At 47.2% G+C, this 19,285-nt stretch overlaps 8 protein-coding genes across 8 annotated transcripts; 2 read left to right on the top strand and 6 right to left on the bottom strand.

Annotated features, from left to right (window-relative positions):
- Positions 1 to 82: 82 nt before the first annotated feature.
- LACBIDRAFT_306538 (uncharacterized protein) lies at positions 83 to 541 on the bottom strand (the record flags this gene model as incomplete). The annotated part of the gene is made up of 3 exons (XM_001885431.1): positions 83 to 289; positions 353 to 443; positions 510 to 541. 3 exons carry the CDS (start codon positions 539 to 541, stop codon positions 83 to 85), a joined length of 330 nt encoding a protein of 109 aa, XP_001885466.1.
- Positions 542 to 1,176: 635 nt separating this feature from the next.
- On the bottom strand, positions 1,177 to 1,518 carry LACBIDRAFT_306539 (uncharacterized protein; the record flags this gene model as incomplete). The annotated part of the gene is made up of 1 exon (XM_001885432.1): positions 1,177 to 1,518. The coding sequence occupies one exon, from the start codon at positions 1,516 to 1,518 to the stop codon at positions 1,177 to 1,179; it is 342 nt and encodes a 113-aa protein (XP_001885467.1).
- Positions 1,519 to 2,394: 876 nt separating this feature from the next.
- Positions 2,395 to 3,408, bottom strand: LACBIDRAFT_306540 (uncharacterized protein; the record flags this gene model as incomplete). The annotated part of the gene is made up of 5 exons (XM_001885433.1): positions 2,395 to 2,531; positions 2,612 to 2,860; positions 2,910 to 3,143; positions 3,200 to 3,259; positions 3,312 to 3,408. The coding sequence occupies 5 exons, from the start codon at positions 3,406 to 3,408 to the stop codon at positions 2,395 to 2,397; spliced, it is 777 nt and encodes a 258-aa protein (XP_001885468.1).
- Positions 3,409 to 4,492: 1,084 nt separating this feature from the next.
- Positions 4,493 to 4,843, bottom strand: LACBIDRAFT_306541 (uncharacterized protein; the record flags this gene model as incomplete). Its single annotated transcript, XM_001885434.1, has 1 exon — positions 4,493 to 4,843. The coding sequence occupies one exon, from the start codon at positions 4,841 to 4,843 to the stop codon at positions 4,637 to 4,639; it is 207 nt and encodes a 68-aa protein (XP_001885469.1). The 3' UTR covers positions 4,493 to 4,636.
- A 221-nt stretch (positions 4,844 to 5,064) lies between these two features.
- LACBIDRAFT_331048 (uncharacterized protein) lies at positions 5,065 to 9,999 on the bottom strand (the record flags this gene model as incomplete). Its single annotated transcript, XM_001885435.1, has 13 exons — positions 5,065 to 5,156; positions 5,375 to 5,512; positions 5,563 to 6,135; positions 6,357 to 6,415; positions 6,481 to 6,931; positions 6,991 to 7,267; positions 7,319 to 7,435; positions 7,502 to 8,580; positions 8,643 to 9,055; positions 9,094 to 9,368; positions 9,415 to 9,732; positions 9,781 to 9,842; positions 9,909 to 9,999. The coding sequence occupies 13 exons, from the start codon at positions 9,997 to 9,999 to the stop codon at positions 5,065 to 5,067; spliced, it is 3,945 nt and encodes a 1,314-aa protein (XP_001885470.1).
- A 763-nt stretch (positions 10,000 to 10,762) lies between these two features.
- LACBIDRAFT_331049 (uncharacterized protein) lies at positions 10,763 to 13,308 on the bottom strand (the record flags this gene model as incomplete). Its single annotated transcript, XM_001885436.1, has 16 exons — positions 10,763 to 10,781; positions 10,855 to 10,965; positions 11,023 to 11,063; positions 11,116 to 11,292; positions 11,356 to 11,402; positions 11,460 to 11,600; positions 11,656 to 11,884; positions 11,928 to 12,100; positions 12,159 to 12,195; positions 12,248 to 12,355; positions 12,417 to 12,539; positions 12,597 to 12,620; positions 12,685 to 12,864; positions 12,917 to 12,982; positions 13,039 to 13,098; positions 13,138 to 13,308. 16 exons carry the CDS (start codon positions 13,306 to 13,308, stop codon positions 10,763 to 10,765), a joined length of 1,707 nt encoding a protein of 568 aa, XP_001885471.1.
- Positions 13,309 to 14,658: 1,350 nt separating this feature from the next.
- LACBIDRAFT_331050 (uncharacterized protein) lies at positions 14,659 to 15,025 on the top strand (the record flags this gene model as incomplete). The annotated part of the gene is made up of 2 exons (XM_001885366.1): positions 14,659 to 14,736; positions 14,789 to 15,025. 2 exons carry the CDS (start codon positions 14,659 to 14,661, stop codon positions 15,023 to 15,025), a joined length of 315 nt encoding a protein of 104 aa, XP_001885401.1.
- A 1,336-nt stretch (positions 15,026 to 16,361) lies between these two features.
- Positions 16,362 to 19,216, top strand: LACBIDRAFT_331051 (uncharacterized protein; the record flags this gene model as incomplete). Its single annotated transcript, XM_001885367.1, has 9 exons — positions 16,362 to 16,480; positions 16,558 to 16,711; positions 16,809 to 16,871; positions 17,497 to 17,581; positions 17,712 to 17,796; positions 17,902 to 17,978; positions 18,224 to 18,264; positions 18,713 to 19,108; positions 19,178 to 19,216. 9 exons carry the CDS (start codon positions 16,362 to 16,364, stop codon positions 19,214 to 19,216), a joined length of 1,059 nt encoding a protein of 352 aa, XP_001885402.1.
- Between the last annotated feature and the right edge of the window lie 69 nt (positions 19,217 to 19,285).

Below are 19,285 nucleotides of genomic sequence, written 5' to 3' on the forward strand. Positions count from 1 at the left end.
ACGTCATAGTCACGACGCTCATTCAAATATATTCTATCTACTAAATGACAGATTCTATCCACCTCGCTACCCTAATCCCCACTCATCTTTGCGCCCATCCCATATTCACATACAGTACTACGCATGCGAGCTTAGAGGCGAAACACACATTATGCACGTATTTCATTTGAGATGAACCATTGACTTTGGCTTGGAGGTGTCCCTTCAACTCCAAGACCCACGCACCGTACCGCAGGGCGGCGTACGAAGCCGAGAGTATTCCCGCTTTCCGAAGCGGTATTGTGTTTGCCTAGTTGATTTGATTTAGCAAGCTGATCATGAGAGTGAACGGGGAAGAGGGAAGAAGACGTACGAGTTCTTTAGATACACATTGGGACATGGCGGTCACATTACAAGGAAGCGGTTTCCCATGACACTGCTTGGCGCTCAGATTGTCGTAGTAGCTAAGTGCCCACACAACGCATCAGCCTCATCCCATCAAACTGAAAGTGAAACGAAAAAACACATACTGATCAAAACTAACATGCCACCCCTGCCCCATCTCCCAGCTCAACCCCCAATATCCTATCCAACAGGTTTCGCCAGGTCCAAATGGTCTTTCCACACCTGTCCATTGGCGCCTGTTGTGTAGTCCGCTTTCAATAAGGAGTAGGTAGGCTCGAGGGAGTCGAAGGTTGACGATTGGAAGGGTGCCGCTGCGTTGGTTATAGACCGCGGATGAGCCCGGATGCGACTTGGGATGTTTGCAGTTTGTCGAGGTTCTGCAGACCGGTTATGATTGGTCGTTATCTGGGATGTGTTTCTGGAGCGGGGTAGAGGGGATTGGGGATTGGAGTCGAGGGGAAGGGGTTACGGTGAAAGGGAAGGGGAGTCGAGGGAAAGGCAATAAAATGAAGTGGAAGCGAGAGTGAGGGGAGTCACGCACTCCAAAATGGGCGGGGCGTCCAAAGGGAGTGTCATCGACGTGGAGGCATGTGTACCTCCGGAATCGCACATGGGTTCGTCAGGTTTCTCGGACAAAAGGTCGTGCCCTTTCACCACCTCAATCCCCTCCCTCGCCTTTTCCTCACCCAGATGAGGGAGATCCCCAAGATCCTCGCTACCCCATCTACGGCCCTCCCCTCCGCCTCTTCAAGCGAACCCCCCCGCTCCATCTCGTTCCACTCGTCCACCTCGCTAGGAGCGAGTTCTTCCGTCGTCTTGATGAACACCCATGTTATAGGTGGACAGATCTGCATGGAGGGTTTGGTGGTTCGCCCCGCGGAATTGGATGCTGTCTGCGCAGATGCGGCGGATTGTGACGGGGGAGGACCAGTTGAGCACTAGGAGGCGGATGGGAGTGGGGAGCTCAGTGGATGTGGATTCGCCTTTCCTGTAGGCGGCTCTGAGATGTGCGTGCAGACCACGAAGCCCTCGACGCTCTCCCCATTCCATCCACCTGCTTTTCCCACTGAGTCTGTGAATTGCCAGACCTGTTGGACTGTGTTCAGCGTCGTGAGCGCCTTGATGTACCCCCATTCGTCTGCGAACGTGTCTACGACGGAGTGGATGGAAGGCCTTGGTGCATGTATTGAGGCCGTGCTGGGGGTAGGCGAGGATATGTTCTTCAAAAGAGTCATCGCACATTAGTGTAAGTAGAACCAACAAAAGAAAAGTGAACAAACCTATCTCGGGAATGGCAGTCCAATTATTCTCCGAAAGCCGGTTTGCAAAGCCAGAGAAGGGAGCGCGAACTCGTCATCTGACGTCGACGGTGTAGGAGGCAACGTGCCAAACTGCGAACACGGCTTGAATGTGAAGATGAGGCGGACGAGGTGGGAGAGGCGCAAGAACGAAGCGAAGTGGGAGTTGGGATTGGGTGGGTGCGGGGACCCGTAAGAAACGTCCGTGAACGTGAGCCTCAATGAGTCGGGGGATGGCACAGGGCTGGTAGGTGGACGAGGGGAAGGTTGTGGCGGGGAGAGGAGATGGGAGATCGTTTTTTGTGTGAAGACGCCGTTGTCATCGTGGGTGACGTTATCTCAGGGGATGCGTCCGATCAGAGACGGAAAGATTCGCGTGCGTTCAACGCGCTTTCACAGCAAGCCCTGCGTTGGTGGTCATAAGATTCAGAGGAGGGAGCGGTGGATTGTTCGTCCTCTTCCACATGTGAAGAAGTTTAGATATGTCGAATACGAGAAGTATGAGCGTCTGTGGAAGAAATTCGGGGGGGCGAGAAGGCGATTTAGATGGGTTGTTGTGCATGAAAGTCGGGAGAGCCTTGTGAAAGAGTGCGAATGTCAAGCCTGCCAGTGAGTGGCAGAGGATGGAATTTACGAGTCACATGACTGAGCATGACATATTGTGAGATCGTTCAAGATATCTTCAATGTATCAGCTTCGAATATACATTCCACTATGTAGTACTACTACGTTGTGCAACACTTCGCACAATGATCTTTTGGCATTCGTGAGCTGGAAAGGCCCTCCGGGTCATAAGCATTCCACAAGGGCACTGCGCAACCATGCGGCAGAAATCCTTCAATGGAATGCCTGGATTGAAGGTTGCATCAATTAGACGAAGAATATCAGAGGGATAATATTCAACTGAAAACCAAAGGCGTTAGACATACTAGAAAGCCCGGATGACTGCCCCATATGGGATAACTCACTCGCTTTGTGGATTTCGTTCTGGCACGCATGGGTTGGGAACGCGCGAGAGGAGAGAACAAGCCCACATTTGCAGAGCGAAACTAAAGAAAGAAAATCATTAATGTCCGCTCCAGGCCTAATCACAGCATCCATCGCTTGTGTCATCGCCCATAGTGACAAAGGGACAGTGAGAGGCCGGTTGAAGACAGGAATAAAGATAGACGGTAATGCTGCATTCAAAGTGAAAAGGATAGAGGCAGAAGGTTGCACGGCACACACCAAGAGGACGCCTATTGACAGGGATAGTTGGTTGCTGCCGTTTTCGCACCTTATCTGCAATCTCCTTCAGCTCATCCGCGAAGTCAGACATGTCCACATCGCTGCAGTCGGAGAGGCTGTCGTCGCTGTCGCTATCGATCAGTTCAGTAGGAGCCCAATCATTCCCCTCGAGAATGACCGGTAACCGCATCAAAGAAATATGGAGAATTGGGGAAGGACCCTTGTCTCCGTCGACTGTTACAACATGCAAGTTAACTTCGCAAGGCAGTGGGAAATGGGAAAGGACGAACTTCTACGAGGATAATATTTGACTGGTATATTAGCAACACGATGGAAGCATTGCAGAGGAACTTGGGCCGCAATTAGTAGAGATTCTTTTCACAGTGGATTGGAAATGCTTACCGAGGTAGAGACAGTCATCAGATGCGCATGCTGCCAGCATTTGATTCTGGTAAGGACCATCGGTAGACCTGTAGATCGCAGTTTCTTTGTTGATCATACTTGCATCGGAGCCAAAGCTTAAAGGACAGAAGCAAGTTGGATTCTTAAAGTGGTGGTTAGACCTGTAAGCCGCGAAGAGAGCAGGGTGTACGCGATCTCCACGATGGTCAATGGGCCTGTAAAAATTAAAGTGATGGCCCGTCAATGTCAAGGTTTGGAGGAAGTCGAGCATCTGGTCGCTTACCATACAAATGGGACCACAGTCTTTGATGTTGCATCATATGAAACCATGATTCCTGGTCTGCTGGGAGTTCCAGATATCTTAAAGAAAAGTTGGATCGGGACTGGAAGAGTTGACACGTCCAAGTTGGCAGGAGGATCCATGGTTGATGTTGGTGGAGACACAGTCGAGGATTGGTCCTCCTTTTATAGGTGTTTATGATTCGACAGGGTATGCGGGCCTTTACGAATAAAGCTGAATTTCTTTGCTAGGAACCATGGACTTGGCCCGGGGCTGAATGGTCAGGCCAGGGTGGCAGATGAGGCCTACTAATGGTAGTAACTGTCATCATCTGAGGGCACTGGGCCATTACGCCGTCGGTCAGGTCTGAAGCTCAGGGAGTCACTCTTAGCGTGTCCGAGGTGAGTCAGACTTTCAAGGCCAAAGTCATTGCCCTGAGTGCATGAGAAGTCGGACAGGCTGAAGACACCAGTGTTGATGCCATCAAACTTGAAGTACGGCAGAAAGCTCCATTCCTAGTGATCTCACCTTACTTTGGCTTGACCGACGACCAAGTTAAAACCGAGTGGCCAGGGTCAATGTATCAAGTAGTAAATGACATTCAAAATAGATCAGGGGAGAACAGGGGCAAATCACGAAGGCTAACCTGAAGCAATCGCCGGATGCCCCATTTCGTCTTGAATGGACAATGGCTCGGCCGCCAAGGTAAAAGATTCTGGCGCTATCTCCCCGCTAAAAGCCATGGTGATCTCGATGCAGGACTACGCTCGTGACTCGGCCCGTACTAGTGACTGTGTGGATTACTGGGCCGACATTAAGTTCGTGGCAAATCTCTGCTACAACTGTAAGAAAGCCTGTGTAGTGCGTATCACGAAGATTGACCTTGACAGAGTCTTAAAGCTTCACTAAGAATATACTTATATTAGCTGCTACCCTAACTAGCGCTCCCACCTTTCCCTTTCCCAAGATCACTCATCGCCTGTTGAGTCTCCAGCTTCTTCAAAAATGCGCGTTGCAAACTTGACTGTTTGGCCCCGCGCCACCACTAGCAGGAGCTTGTATCGGAGCAGCGACGTTGCCCATGTTCGCCGTCGTCGTGGGGGGGGGGGGAAGGGGGGGAGATTGCAGTCCCCAAGTCAGTGTTGCTCGATGGGGGCCACTGAATATGTGGAGGACGAGTAGATAAAGAATGGTAGGTCGTGAATACCAGCAACTGTAGCGCGTTCCTCCAGATCTTCGCCGGATGATGCATCAGAAATAATGGTAGCCTTCTTCTGATTTCTCCTCACCAATGGCCCCTTTGACCGTCCTCCTCAACGGTCCCTCCTTTTTTGCATATTGCATTTGCAAATCACGATCAATAGGCTTCGCGTCTTTGCATGCGCAATAAGTGATCTGCAATCACTGGTGTTGAGTGGGTGGAGATGATAAGACTCACTGACGTCTGTGATATCAGATCACGGTTGGAGACCATTAGCTAGGTGCACGTGCACATATTCTACTGGAATAACCAAGGGTCCAGGTGTAAGGGTATGGATTTCGGCACGTCTGGTGGGTCTTACAGGCTAGGGTGATGTCACAACATACAAATGTAATGATAAATGTGATGTTCCATTTCATGAGGATACTGAACAAATACATGGTATACACAGAAGCACAGAGATGCCTAGGGTAAAAGGTGGGTCTGATGCATGATTAGAAACGATGAAGGGAACAAACGAACCAGGTCAATCATCGTCCCCAGACGCTCCCTGGCTATTCCTCTCAGAACCAGAGCGCTTACTACGCTTGGGGGGATGTTGCATGGCAGAGGAATTCGTTTTCAAATGAGGAATGACCATCGATGATTCAAAATGTTGACGATCTTGTTGGGACTCAAAGCACAGTCGGTCTAATGGTGTAATACCATCCTCCATGAATTCTGATGACAGAGTGTGAGCTGGCATAGCACATCCAAGATTCAAAACATACCATGGTTGATGCTTGACCATTCTTTACGTCGGGACTCAGGCCACCGAACAGAGTACTCCTCCTGGTTCTCCAGTGCCAGCGATCCGGAAGGTAGCAAATGTCGTTCCGACCACCAAGTAAGAATATGGGGATCAACCTTTACAATGTTTTCGATCTGCTTCATAAGCATGCCCAACGTGCAATTTGCCTGTAAATCAAGCTTTGAAGTATTTGCACCTTCTTTGTACTTGATCAAGGTTTGGGTGATCTGAATGAAAAAGCGAGAGGGCAAGTCAGTGATAACGGCACCTCCAGGTCCCCTGATCTCGGAGCAGATGCGTATCCAGTTAATGAGATGGAGAGCAACTCCCCGAGCATAGCAGATGGCAAATCTTTCCCTGATAGTGATGCTGTTGATTTCATGGTCAATCAGAATCTGCTGATTTTTATTGGCCTTCTTGTATTCGTCTTGAGAGGGTGCGCGATAAGTCCTAAAATCGAGGACATTCCCTAAGATTACGAGGACACAAGCTGAAAGTAAATCCATTAAACCAGTGAAGTCTTTGATGTCTGGCAAATGAGATGCGGCGGGATCTGTTGCATGGATGTAAGACAAAAGTTGATGGGGGAGACAGGAAGTATACCAGATTCTGGGATCTCATCTTCGATTAAGCCCATATGATAAAAGAGAACCATATGACGCAACAGAACACGAGTGGGATGAGCAATATTGGTCAGGAATTCGTGTAAGACGAATGAATGTATGAGGCCTCGGAGTGTCCCTTGCATGTGGTGCGTAAGGTAAGAATGCCCACCAAGACATATTGAGTGAGCATAACCAAAGACAAAATGAGGTTGGCAAGGCATCATAAAGCTTTTCCAATGTATTTAGTCAAAGATTGCATAGGGTATAACAATAATGAACTTACAGTCTGTCACCTGGTTATCTCAAAGTCATAATCGGATGAGTCCAGGACTTCGTCAAGGCGAAAGCTATCCTTCAAGAAAAAGTTGACGGATGACAGAGGATTGCCCTGACGTTCACGAAGAAACGCCCATGCTTTTCCACCAGCGACCACTAAAAGATCAGTGGATAAACCTTCACAATCAATGTGAAGGAATGTTATGGCGTTCTCATGACCAACGAGAGCCCAACGCATGTGCTCTGTTGGGTATGGAGAGGCTGGGTCAATACAATGGTGGCCGCGAGTCACATCCCATGCATGGAGGTCACTTGCATACTCATTGGGCTCCGTGTTGCCATCATATAACGGAAGGTCCAAAGCATTCAGAATTTTCCCAGATGGATGTCGATTGTCCCACAAATCCCGTACACGACCACTTACGACTGTTGGACGGCACATATTGCCAGAAGGCCTGATAGAATAATCTGCACAAAAAAAGAGGAAATCAGTCAAAATTTCGGCAAAATTGATGATACCTGATTACCATTGATAGAGATTTGCCGTGATGGTGTTCCAGCAACTTTTTGCAAACCAGCCTCATCGAAAGATAAGTCGTCCTTGAGAGGCCATCCGGTGACAACAACATTCTTCTTCCTCAATTCTTGTTGAACTTGGACAGGCGTCAGTGTCTTCCACTCGTCATAAGAGAAAGTTTTGATGATGGAATCATCTGGACGTGCAATATGGAGTGGTTTTCCATCCTCATAAAACATCTCGATACGGTCAAAGAATTGATGGAACCGGTTGTGGTAAACTGGGAACTTCACAAACAAATTTAGTATTAAATACTGGTCAATTTTTTTGCAACTTACATGAAACTTAGGCTTGAATGACACAGGTTGCCCTGCCACGTCATAAATCGTATAATTTATGCTTCTGTCCTTTGGAGGATCAACTTCCAGGGGAAGAGAAATCTGTTCCCGTTTCACCTACAAGGTATGATCAGCATAAAGGAATCTAAGTCTGGTGGATGGCCATACATAATCTCTTATCACCATTGGCTCAAATAAGGAGGATACCTTGTCCAAATCGATTGGGTTTTCCTTTGATCCAAGCCCGGGGAAGACAACAGGAGAAGGTGAGCGATGACACTTATTACTCAAAGCTTGTACGTGTCCAGCTTGCGAAGACAGTCCATCAGTCTGGGTGTTGTCCAAATCGTCCAAATCATCCAAATCATCCAAATCGTCCGAATCCTCTGAATCCTCTGATTTGCTATTGCGGGGCTGTTTCATGGCTTGAGCTGAAGGTTGCTTTGTAGAAGTGCGAGGTTTTTTGGAATGTGAAGATTTTTTCGGGGCTTGGTTGACGTCAAGTACGGTCTTCAACTGAAGAACTTCCGGCCTATCAAAGACACTTTGCACCAAATGGGACTCGTGAGGCACGTTGTCAGGTTCGTCACGATCGACATCCATGTTACCTGGGCTACTGGCCGAATCAGAGCTCGAATCTGGATGGCTGTCTGAATCATTGTCATCCAGATAGCTACCACGGTGTTGAAGAAGATCCTGCCCATCAAAGACACTTTGCGAGAAATCGAGCGCATTGGGGTCATGATCAACATCCATATTGCCCGGGGTGCTGGGTGATTCAGAGCTCGAACCAGAGTGGCTTTCTGAACGAGACCCGGCATTCACTGGAGTTGATGTGGTGGTCAGTGACGTGACCTGGAGAGGTTTCAGCGGGAGGTGGTTTTCTAGTGAAGCACCAGCAAAAGCTGTGTTAAAGGTCCTCGCTAAGGCGTTCGCAAAAGACTCTGATATAAGACATGGCACAGATGGTGAAGGTGGGTTACCTGAGCTGCTGGCTAGTTCAGAGCTCGAAACTGGGGAGCTTTTTGAACCAGACATGGCATCCACTGGAGTTGACATAGCGGACGGTGATGTGAGCTGGAGAGGATTCACTGGCAGGTGGTATCCTAGTGGGATATCAGCAAAAATTGTGTTGGGGATACTTCCTAGGGTGTTCGCAGAAGAATTTGATCCCGTAATAGGACATGAAACAGACGGGGACGATGGTGGTGGCAAAAGTAGCTTAGGCTCTACAACAGAAATTGCAGGAGCATACGGCATCACTATGAAAGTGGCAATTCAGCAGGTTAGCGATCAAATTTACACAAGGTAGGAAAAAACATACGCAATGCAGGGGAAAAACACTGCTTATCCGCATCACATCTTGCTGCAGAATCAATATCAGACCAAGGCAGTGATTGTGCTAAATCCCGTAGGACCAAGTAAGCTGAGGTATGGCCCTCAGCAAGACGAAAAAGAGCGTCCCAAATCAGGTTCTCAATGGCCAATACGCGAGGTGGTTTGTGTGGGCCAAGCTTGGCAGCCAAATCGATGACAGTTCTGCGATGAAAGGACTTCGTGGACAACCGTATAGTCGCCAAAAGGTACAGGGGCGATATCAAACAGGCCAGCTGGAATGGTGAGCGAGAGCCAACATGGGCTGATGATGGGGGGCCTTCTGTTTGACATTTCTTGAGGAATGCATTATATTCGAGTTCAAAAGAATCGTAAGATTGTGTATCTTGGAAACCGCTACTTCTATTGGCATTCATCGACATCAAAGAGAAAGAACATACCCAGGTGGCATAGAAGGCATATCGGCAGGGAGATCTGGTATGGTTCCGGCAGCAAATGGAATGTTTTTGATGGCCGCTATGTGGATAGCAGCCAGAAGAAAGTTTTCTTCGATCGCGAGGTACTTGGTCTTGAAAGCATTCTTGGAGGCCATGTGCATCAAGGAGAACAAAGGATTGTCAAAACAACGAAATTGCGAGATGCCGTCAGTCGCTTTCTGTACATAATCCTTGAACGTCATCACCATCTTCGGCCAGTCTTGCAAACGGGAAAATGCCTGGGAAATCATCAAAGATGAGGTCAAGCAGGGAGCATACACTCACCTCAAGACCATCCTTCACACTTGGTGGCCCTGGCAGGAACATATGTGCCGTAGGGGTGGAGATTGGCACTCTTGGAATGCAATTTGCACGGAGGCAAATGATCTCAAAAAATCTGTAAGCACTTAACACAGAACATAGCTTTTGAAAATCATAGGACGTCAGATTGAGTTCATGTGAAGCCATAACTAATCCGCTGCATTCTGGTTCTGTGGGTGTGATGACTTTCACACCCAACAACCCCAAGATATCCTTCGTGCGTCGGTCATTTGAGAAAGAAAGTAGGGTGTCCTCAAATCCATGTAACGACGTTAGGAATGTCTATTCATAGTTGGAGTGATAATACAGACAACAAAAACAGACACATACCTCAAACTCTGGGACCTCATCTGAGTGCGCCAAAATTGATTCCGGTTTTAACACCAATGATTCTGAGTACCATGGAAACTCAGCCAAAATCGTTGAATATAGACGCCGATTAGAGGTTGCTATATTACCATCAGCATGGAAGAAATTGGAAATTGAGAGAGGCCTCATACCAATGTTTGAGTCATAGGAAAGATAACGTGGCTCAAATTCTGTGGACATGGTTGGTCAGGACTGTGACATGTACTAAATGAGTTGTGGACTTTGACGAACATTATCATGTGACCAGCTTACAAAGCAAGCTCAATATCCAGCGCTTGCTTTCGTAATCTGCATGGCATTACAGGGCATTATGATTTTGTGACTACCTTTGTCACTCTGTGGTCCCTGACTATTGCTGAAAATGCGATACTCGATCGCTAGCACGTTCGCGCTGAGACGTGAGGTGAGAGTGGTGTAGAGCATGGTCTTGACTCATCAGAGTGCCCGTGTACCGACGGTGGTACTTTGTAAGTGGTTATGGAGTTGGATGAGGTGCTAACAGTGGAGGAGGTGGAAGAAAGGGTTCCGGAAAGATGGAGGGGAACCAAAATAGAACAACACATCTGCGTTCGCTCAAAACAACAACGATGCCCCATGAGGAAAACGGAAGGCGGCTCTTGCAGTGACAGCAGCAAGGGTGCGTACACAGATGAATCTGGAAACTTACAGAATGGTTTTCAACAGAGCACTGGATGCCCATGCGACAGAGGTCGCAGTTGAACTTGGGGCTTACTTGGCCACACAAAAGGTTCAAGTTATCGGCAACTTCAACTTCAATTCATCGGAGAAGTTGGCGTTAGTGAGTGTAGATTTACCGTAATACAAATACATGTGTAGGCTGCTACTCCAAAAGTTGTCATATCATGATAATACACCGTGTCACCTTCTCGCGCATTTCATATACCACCAGGAAAAGCAAGAGATCCAGGTAGGACCGTTTGGACTAAGTAATTTGAAGCAATCTGATTTTTGGAGAAGTCAGCAAAAATTTAAGCGAAAACTTTGCCACAAAAGTTGAAGGACTACTGTACTTACTCAAACTTCATTGACTTGAAGCTGTTACTTGTGTGTTTGTAGTGAGGCCTTTCGATGGCGTCCATTCTTGAGACCATGGTTTGAAAGACGTCCGATTCCTTCCTCAAATCACTGTACAACAAATATCAACTGTTAATACAGAAAAAATAGGGTAACAAGATTTCTTACATGGGATGTATTTTAAGCTCCATGGCACCCATCCGGTAAATCTGAGGTGCTATATATCAAAACCTTTTCATGCAAGCTTAACGTCTCACTTACCTTGGCAAGAACATTTGCAATTATCTCGTTGGGGACCCCAATTAGCGATTTCCGGGCAATTAAAATTTCACTGCGGACTGTTCCCAGTCTAGAGGACTTTGAGTTGCTCACTGAATTTAAAGTCGGTTTGCAAATAAGATTTTGCACCATCATGAAAAGCAACTGGTGTTGAAAAGGCTGGTGGTAGATCTGGTTTCATCAGCCTTTAGAAAACTGCGTAGTGATAAACTTCGGCCGCACCTCGTCCAACATCGTCGAAAGTCCACCCGCTTCATCGTCGCCCAGATCTAGACGGAAAAGATTGAGAAAAGTATCGTCAATGTTCATATGTGGGTCCGACGCACGCAAATTCCCAAGAAATTCGGCAACTGCGGTATGAACAATCCCGTCGACCTTTTTGGAGATAGCATTATAGAGAAAACTTAGGCAAACATGTAGAAGTTTTATGTAGTCTTGTGGAGGCGCAACTGGTGTTTCGTACATGTCTGAGCACGGGATGAAGATCATGAGAGATTGGCAATAACGAAAAATAGATCTTACAGTCTTCCAAAGGATATTTTGGCGGATATAGCCTTTTACCCTCTTCCCAAATTGATTTGAAGGCGGCATGCATCTCCGTGGATAGGGTATGCGATGTACCAGCGTGTGTGGCAGGGGTATAGTTTAATGGGATTCTGGTGAGAACCAGACTTTGGATAAAAATGTCCAGATCGTCCAATTGTTTCGCCGTACCAGGGGCGTAGTCAAGGAGGATCTTAATCTGACAAGCCTGATGAGGTAAGATTGTATACAGACAATGAATGATGACATACACTAGCTTGACCACCCTTGCCTCCCGTAGACAGCAACCTTCCTAGATTCTGGCCGTTATTGAAATTTGGGTCAAAGGCAGGTATTGGAAGGTGGTCCAGATGGACATGCTCAGTGAGTCGGAGGTGTGTTGGAGACTGCTTGAGTCTCTGGTATTCGGGCAGTGTGAGGAGTTCTAGGTTTCAGATTAATATACGCTGAATATAATAAGGAGAAAGATTTCTTATACTTACGTGCCTTCCCAAATATTCTTATATCGTCTAGGTCGTACTATGAGAAAATGGGTTAAGCCGCAATGATTTTTTTTTCATTTGTTGCAAACCTTGAGATAGGGGAGAGTTGGAGCACCCGGAATGATTTCTTGACCTTGCATGATCCTGTTACCATCGGCGTGGATTGAGCCAATGTAGGCTCTACCGCGTAACATGTGCTGGCGTAGTGGAACAAAAAAAAACATCAGTAAAAAATCAAGTTCTAAAATAGATTCTTACCTCAACGTAACGATGAAATCTTTGAATCTGAAACTCCGAAGAGTTGTGGCCTACAAATATAAAAACCTTATCTTCACTGTTGAGGGTGACACCATCTGACGATAAATAGCCAATTGATAAATGCTAACTTCAGAGTTCAACACCTTTACGGTAATCATAGTATACCCAGCAACTACTTACGTTTTCCTCTGGTAATGGAACCACCTTTTATACATAGCCTCAGATCAGCTACACTTATTAGGGATTAATAAATCTAAGGTTTACATACTGAGTGGTAGGGGAAGGTTCCATAGGTCGTTAAAATCCTTCCCCGAAATGGTGGAATACGTTCTTGCAATACGGGGCCATCTTGAACCCCAAAGGAACCTTCGACCGATAGAATATAGTGTTGGCGGTGTCTCTCCTCCATCTTCTCGAGAGTTAGTAGACTCAATGGCGAAAGCCCAACCTTAATCAAGCTGTTGTCAACTTGAAGCGTCCAAACTTAAAAAAAGACTTACATAGAATTCAATGGGTGTCTCGAGTGCTGTCGAATAGCACAAGGAGACGAAATAAGGTTCACAGTACTACGGCAAAGCCAATGTTAATGATATGAACTCAATACTATTGTCATTTCACTTACTTCGCTTTGGGCCACCGTTCGCCAATGATCGACTTCATCCTCAACGTCACGCCAGTTCAGCTATACACCAGTATTTGATAGAGACTGGAAGCGGCATACCTGTCTGATAAAGGTGTTCGAAGGCAAGTGGACTTGCCACTGCTCTGGTATATTAAAATCGTTGGCACCCTCAGATCCATAGTGCATATCGGTGTGCGGCAGTTGGTTTTCAAAAAATTCAGAAATATCCTGGTCGTAGAAATTCAGATCGTTACGGTAAGAGTGAGACATGACTCCTAGTAGAAGAGGAGCCTTGATTTTTGACGACACTTAGTACCTAGCCTGAGCTTTTAAGTTGATCCTTCAACTCAGAACAGCCTACACCATGCACCGGCCCCGGTACGGTTCGATAAGAACTATTCAAGAGGAGCGATGGAGTTTCCTTAGAAGAACATGTTACTGGTCAGAAGTTCCTGACAGCCGCTATGTTTGGGGGTCACTCAGCTATTATTTTACTGGACAGTGACTATTCACTGGCAGCATGGACACTGTGACCGTCTCATTGCCATCTCATACCTGCTATCTTTGGAGCCTAGTCTCAGGGATTGAAGTTAATTGAACTGATGATGATCATCGCTGCCGTACTACACTTACCAAACTATCAGTGCCCGATATAACAGTGATAGTGACTGTTTCGGAATGGTTGGGTCACTCGGCCTCAACTCCACCATGAGTTCTGATGACTCGGATGTCGTATTAGTTATGAGCCTTTGGGCTCAACCTCAGGAACTTGAACTTAATTGCTGCTTTACGGTAAAACTGGCGTTGGCAAGTCTTAGTAGATAATCGAGTCAGTGTGTAATAATGTGCCGCACCCGCCGGCCCAAGAGAGGGCGCTCTGACTCTGGTGACTTTCGGCGGAGTGAGATCAGAGTCGTGGCATCATGATGCCAATCCTGCAAGCTTCGACAGCCTGAGAGGATGGTCTCTGCTGGAAAAAGATAACTTAGCGCTCTCGTAATACTGACCCCAGATCCAGACTGCTGTTCTTGAGAACTTGGTCATGGGACAATCTCGGAAGTTATAATTCAGATAACGTTGTCTAAGTTGGCAAGTGGTGAGCGAGGACGCCGAGAAGTGCGTGGGCACTAGGCCTTGGGAGGCCAATTCATCATTGCCAAAGAATGAACCTTAGATGGGGTCCTGTCACTAATCAGCATCATGCCTTCAAAGGCTGCCTTAGGTGACGTCTCATCAAATGTTCTCAAAACTTAAAAGCCCTAACGGTACTATCGATCCGGTTTATTTGGCTTTGGTGTCCGCCGCAAATAAACTCACGGTTGACTCGGAGCTCCGAGTCCGTTTCGCAATCAGCCAGTGGAAGGAGAAGGAAGGACTCATTACTGGAGTCAGTGCGGCCATGATCGGACATCACTACTAAGCGCTGTGTTCTTTAAATAACAAAAACTTGAGAAAGTGACAGGCGGCACAGGCCTAGTATATAAGTTAAACTTCGCATGCATATGACTACCGTGACTATCATTCACTGACTCGTCAATTGGTGACCGCTAGGCGATATTTTTGATCCAGCACTCCCTTCCCACTCGCGAAGTTTGTCAACCTCTGGAGTCCAGTAAAAAAATGGGAGACTCACTGGCACCACCTCAAGTTTACGTGTTTCAAGATTACCATGACCTCCGGTTTGGAAATTTACGTCCGGTAAGTGATAGCCAAATCGCAGTGGCTCATTGATACTGAACGATGGCCACAGGGAACATATATGCTCCCAAGCGTCCTCTTTACAGAGGAGCTAACAGAAAAAGTTAACCAGCTCGTTCGAGTACGCCTTGCTGAACATTTATTGCAAGAGAAGCTCCAGTCCCAATCTGCTCCGGGATTTGTTGGCACGCCTGGCAACCGCCAGCTTCAACAAGAACTGGTGCAAGCCATGCTCAATAGGGCCATCAAGGAGATAGAGGTCTTGAAGGCTGTAAATGATGCCGATTGAGATTTGCTGCTGGCGTGGTGCGAGGTAAGGAGCCCCAACTTCCTGTACAAATGATTTGTGGTTGATGGACTTGGATGTAGTAGTAGTGCACGCAGGTTCAAGGGCCAATATGTGGGGATTGACTAATCTGAAAGGTCTGCAAATGCGACGCGCAAAATGGGCAGCGGTGGCCTGTAGTGTAATTTAGACGTATGTAAGATATGATGGGGTGGTTTAGTGTAGTGCGAATATATATTGAGTAACGTATGGGAGAGGGAATATGATAAAAATAAGAGGAAGAAAGAAGAAGAAAGGAACCGGAAAGGGAGAACGGGGGAAAAGGGACAGAGGGTATTTATATATTTATAGAAGAATTGGCCTAGAGCGGGGATTTGTCACAGTGGTAGTAGTATGTACCGCTCACTGGAATCGAGTCCCATCGAAGGTACCAGGCTGCAACTTCAAAGGCCCAAAAAAGCGGGCAGCAACAGTCGAAGTTGAAGTTGAAACGGTAGGCTCGGCGCTCACACTGCCGTAAAGAAGTTGACGTGCATACGGTTTTTTGGAATTTCTGATTGACTACAGCGCCACTCCAACTTGATTCAATTGGCCCTGGCTCGACTACCAGCACTTCGTCAGACCTCGGCCATCTTAAATTTGCCATCCATTAGTTATATTTATAAAGTTTCTCCTTGCCAGTGAACCTTACTCAAAGTGGACATCACCCGCAGGCTTTTATTTAAAGGACCCTTTTGCCCGCCGGCTTCAATATATTCGTGAATGCCATGGCCCAATATGCAGTGGTTGACTCGAACATCTCCTCGGTCAGGCCGCTGGAGCCCTTCCGACTGTGCCAGTTCAACTGTATTTTTTACGGGACTAGTATTAGCCACCTCGGACGCCTCGCGCTTTCGAGTATGACCATCGTCGCGGGCTCTAAGCGCACTTGAAGTTGTGGTTTGTCCGACATGACGGTAAAAATGGCAGGTCTTCCTGGTATTATATTGAAGTAAGCATTCACTGCAGAGCCTTTGTATCCTCGCCACTAATTCATTTTCAACAGGCACACTGGCACTCAGTGCAAACCGCTCAGTTATCGCTGCACAAGTCCCTCTGCAATACTTTCGCCATGCTACAAACGCGCTAGTCATCTCTTAGGTTCACTCAGTTTGCATTTGTGTTTTCGTCTTCTTTAAAAATTTACGCCGTTTTCAGGCCTCCGAGTCAAAACCGTAGAGCAGCCTGCATCCAAGACCAACGGACTTTTACCATCCGTTGAGATTACAAGTTGATGCATTCGCGAAGCATTTCCCCTTCGATGTTTTGGCTTGAGCTAAGTTGATAGATAGCGATAGCAATGACGGTGGACATGCCTGACTTCAACACAAATAATTTGAAGGCGACTCACGGTGGACGTCTGGGACTGTGGCGGCCGCCAAGTGTCGGTGCTACACCTATTGATTGGGCGTCTTCTTGGTGTGTGCTATATTCTTCCACCTCCCCTTTTTTTTGGCTACCGTTGTCGTAGACAGCTATTTTTTGCCTTGAACCAGCCTTTTACCCTCATTGGGTGGCGACACAGGCCATGGATGCTGCGAAAGTCAACGTCGAAGATTTTCCATCTATTATTTATTTCACTTTGTGAACTGCTTCTCTCGCGTGCGCTCTTGCCTTATGCTGGTACTAAAATACACCAGCTCGGCAATAGTAAGTCATCCGATTTGCAGTTATGGCACAGCTTTATTGAATCTTACACCTCTTGCTTAACTTGAACGTACTACTCCGGTCTTCTGATAGATGATAGCCTATGGCATCCCAGTGGATCAGGTTTCAACTTAGTTGCACTGGGGCTCACAACATGTTAACGGTATGTCAGAATGGCTGGATCTATTCACCCAAACCTCTCAAGCAAGCTAAAGATTTATTAAAGTCATTGAGGCAAAAATAATACGACACAGGACTTGGGGATACAGGTAACGTCATACAAATGGTCAGCTAACAGGAAAACTGAACTGTCCAACATAAAGATAATGAAAAAGATATTGAAGACATTGCTGCAGCCGAGTCGCACTTCTAAGTGACTCATCAGCTACAAATAACCTGCACAAACTGGGGGCCCCCTTACCTCGATACCGGGCTTTACACGAGGACTTCTGTGCGCTCAAGACAATCAAGGTCCCTCACTGCCTGCGACAAAACTTGAACCTCCTTGGTGGCCCGGTCCAGCATAGTCTTTAAGATTTCACCCTGGAGATGGTGATTGCGTGGGCTGCCAAATCCAGGAGGACTAGATAAGCTCTGAAGCTTCTCCTGCTGCACATGTTCAGCAAGGCGTGCTCGCACAAGGCTATCGACATCGCTGCTGTGCTCCTTTTTAAACAGCACACTTGGAAGCATGTATATTCCCTGTGTGACCATCGTTCAGTGTCAATCCACCACGAGATAGGTAAACTAATACAGGGCGGGATTTCCCAAATCGTAGATCTTGGTAGTCTTCGTACATGTACATCCTTGGGAGCGAGTTTCTACCCTTTGACTCAGAAGAGCTCGATATCGATGAAGTGGCAGATGGATTTCGTGAGTGCGAGGGACGTGCAGGGTCAGACTTTCCTTCCGAAGTCGTACCTGGCATTGTGAAACTTGCTTTTGTCACTTGCCAGAAGCCAGCTTATAAAGGGCTCTAAAGATTCTCACGCTTGTTCAATAGGAGTTTCAAAGTCACTGTCATCATCATTATCATTGATCATCATGATCCAAGAATACCGTGACAACTACAAGAAGAAGTTAGTGGTGTGAGTGCTGGTCCCCGACTCTATTCAAAGTTTAGATTTTCCAACCCTAATGAGCCAACACCACGAAGAATAATGTGCCAGCAAATGATTTACATTTCCACTCAGCAAGTGCAAGTTGCCTCACAGCAACGTCACTCGTGACTTGCTCTCGACCAACGAGGCTAGACTCGAAATTGCCCGAGGTTCGTGGGACGACAAATAGCAGGAGTCGCTCCGACTCTCTCTTGGCAGGCTGTTCCTGAGTCGGTGAAGGAGGTCCGATAGACCCAAGATAGACCAGTTTATGTACTATGTTTGTTCAGGAGTTTGAAACTTTTTCAGCATTGCACAATTTCTGGCTCACCACTTCCTCAAATCCTTTACATTTTTGGACCATTCGATCTAGCTTTTTTTCTTCTATATGAACATCTAATTTTATTTTGTGTAGATGTCTTATGTTCGCTGTCGGAGGCATTACCGATGCCCAGGGTTCAAAAATATCAAGAGATATAAACTGCTGTCACGCTAGGTCACAATGACCAGATGAAGGTAGTTTGATGCCTGTTCTCACGTGACAACTCTTTCCAACCAGCATCGCTCAGCGCTCGCCTCACGGTCCTTCGTGTATGGAGCATCTCGAACGCGAAGAACTTAAAGCTATAGTAGTTCAGGCACAGAAAGAGGCAGATGCGTCAATAATTTTTGATGTCATGTAGAGCGGATGCTCAGCGCTCACTCAGGGCTTGAAACCCAACTTTCTCAAACACAGAATCCTCTCAGTGGACTCCAACACTCAATACGTCAACGCTTGAAGCCTCAATACTCCCGGGCCAAACACCGAAGCCACCCAAACTCCAAAACCCCCTGGACCATTTGCCAACCTCCCTTATCCTCCTCCCAAGCGCTACTTTCTCACCATTATATTCCTTTTCTCTAGTTGCCCCCATCGGATATACGACGCGGAAGCAACATCTTGCGCTTCAAAACCCATCTAGCGCGTGAACACGGTGCCGTGCTTAACATCTCGGCCAGCATCTCCCTCTTCGCCAGCTTTTGGACTCCACTGGGACTTGCCGGCTCAATAAACCGCTACAACGACGCCGCCAAGATGCTGCCACCGACGACCGTCACTGAGAGCAACGATCTGCCTACCTTAGTAGCACCTGCGTATCTCGCACGAGTTGAAGCACGTATCATGCCGTTCAGTGAGCAAATCTGCCTTGTGCAACAAGGTCACGGTATCTCGGAAAAGGCTGAAGGCGGATCATGGAGCACTGCCGATGCAGGCTCGTCTCAGGCTTTTGTCAAATCCGGAGGGCTTCTCAGCAGCATGGTGAGTGTCGGATCTATGTAGGATATTCTTCTTGGCAGGCTGATGCTCATTGTTGACCATTTCATGAAGGCATCATGCATCGATGTCTCTGACTCTGCGGAAGGCTGAAGCTAGGTGGGCGGGCATCATTGTGCAGGCTCTGCTCCTTTTGCAGCAGTTGTTCCAAGTTGCACCAGC

This window comes from Laccaria bicolor, genomic scaffold, assembly GCF_000143565.1.
Source record: "Laccaria bicolor S238N-H82 LACBIscaffold_31 genomic scaffold, whole genome shotgun sequence".
Classification (NCBI taxonomy): domain Eukaryota; kingdom Fungi; phylum Basidiomycota; class Agaricomycetes; order Agaricales; family Hydnangiaceae; genus Laccaria; species Laccaria bicolor.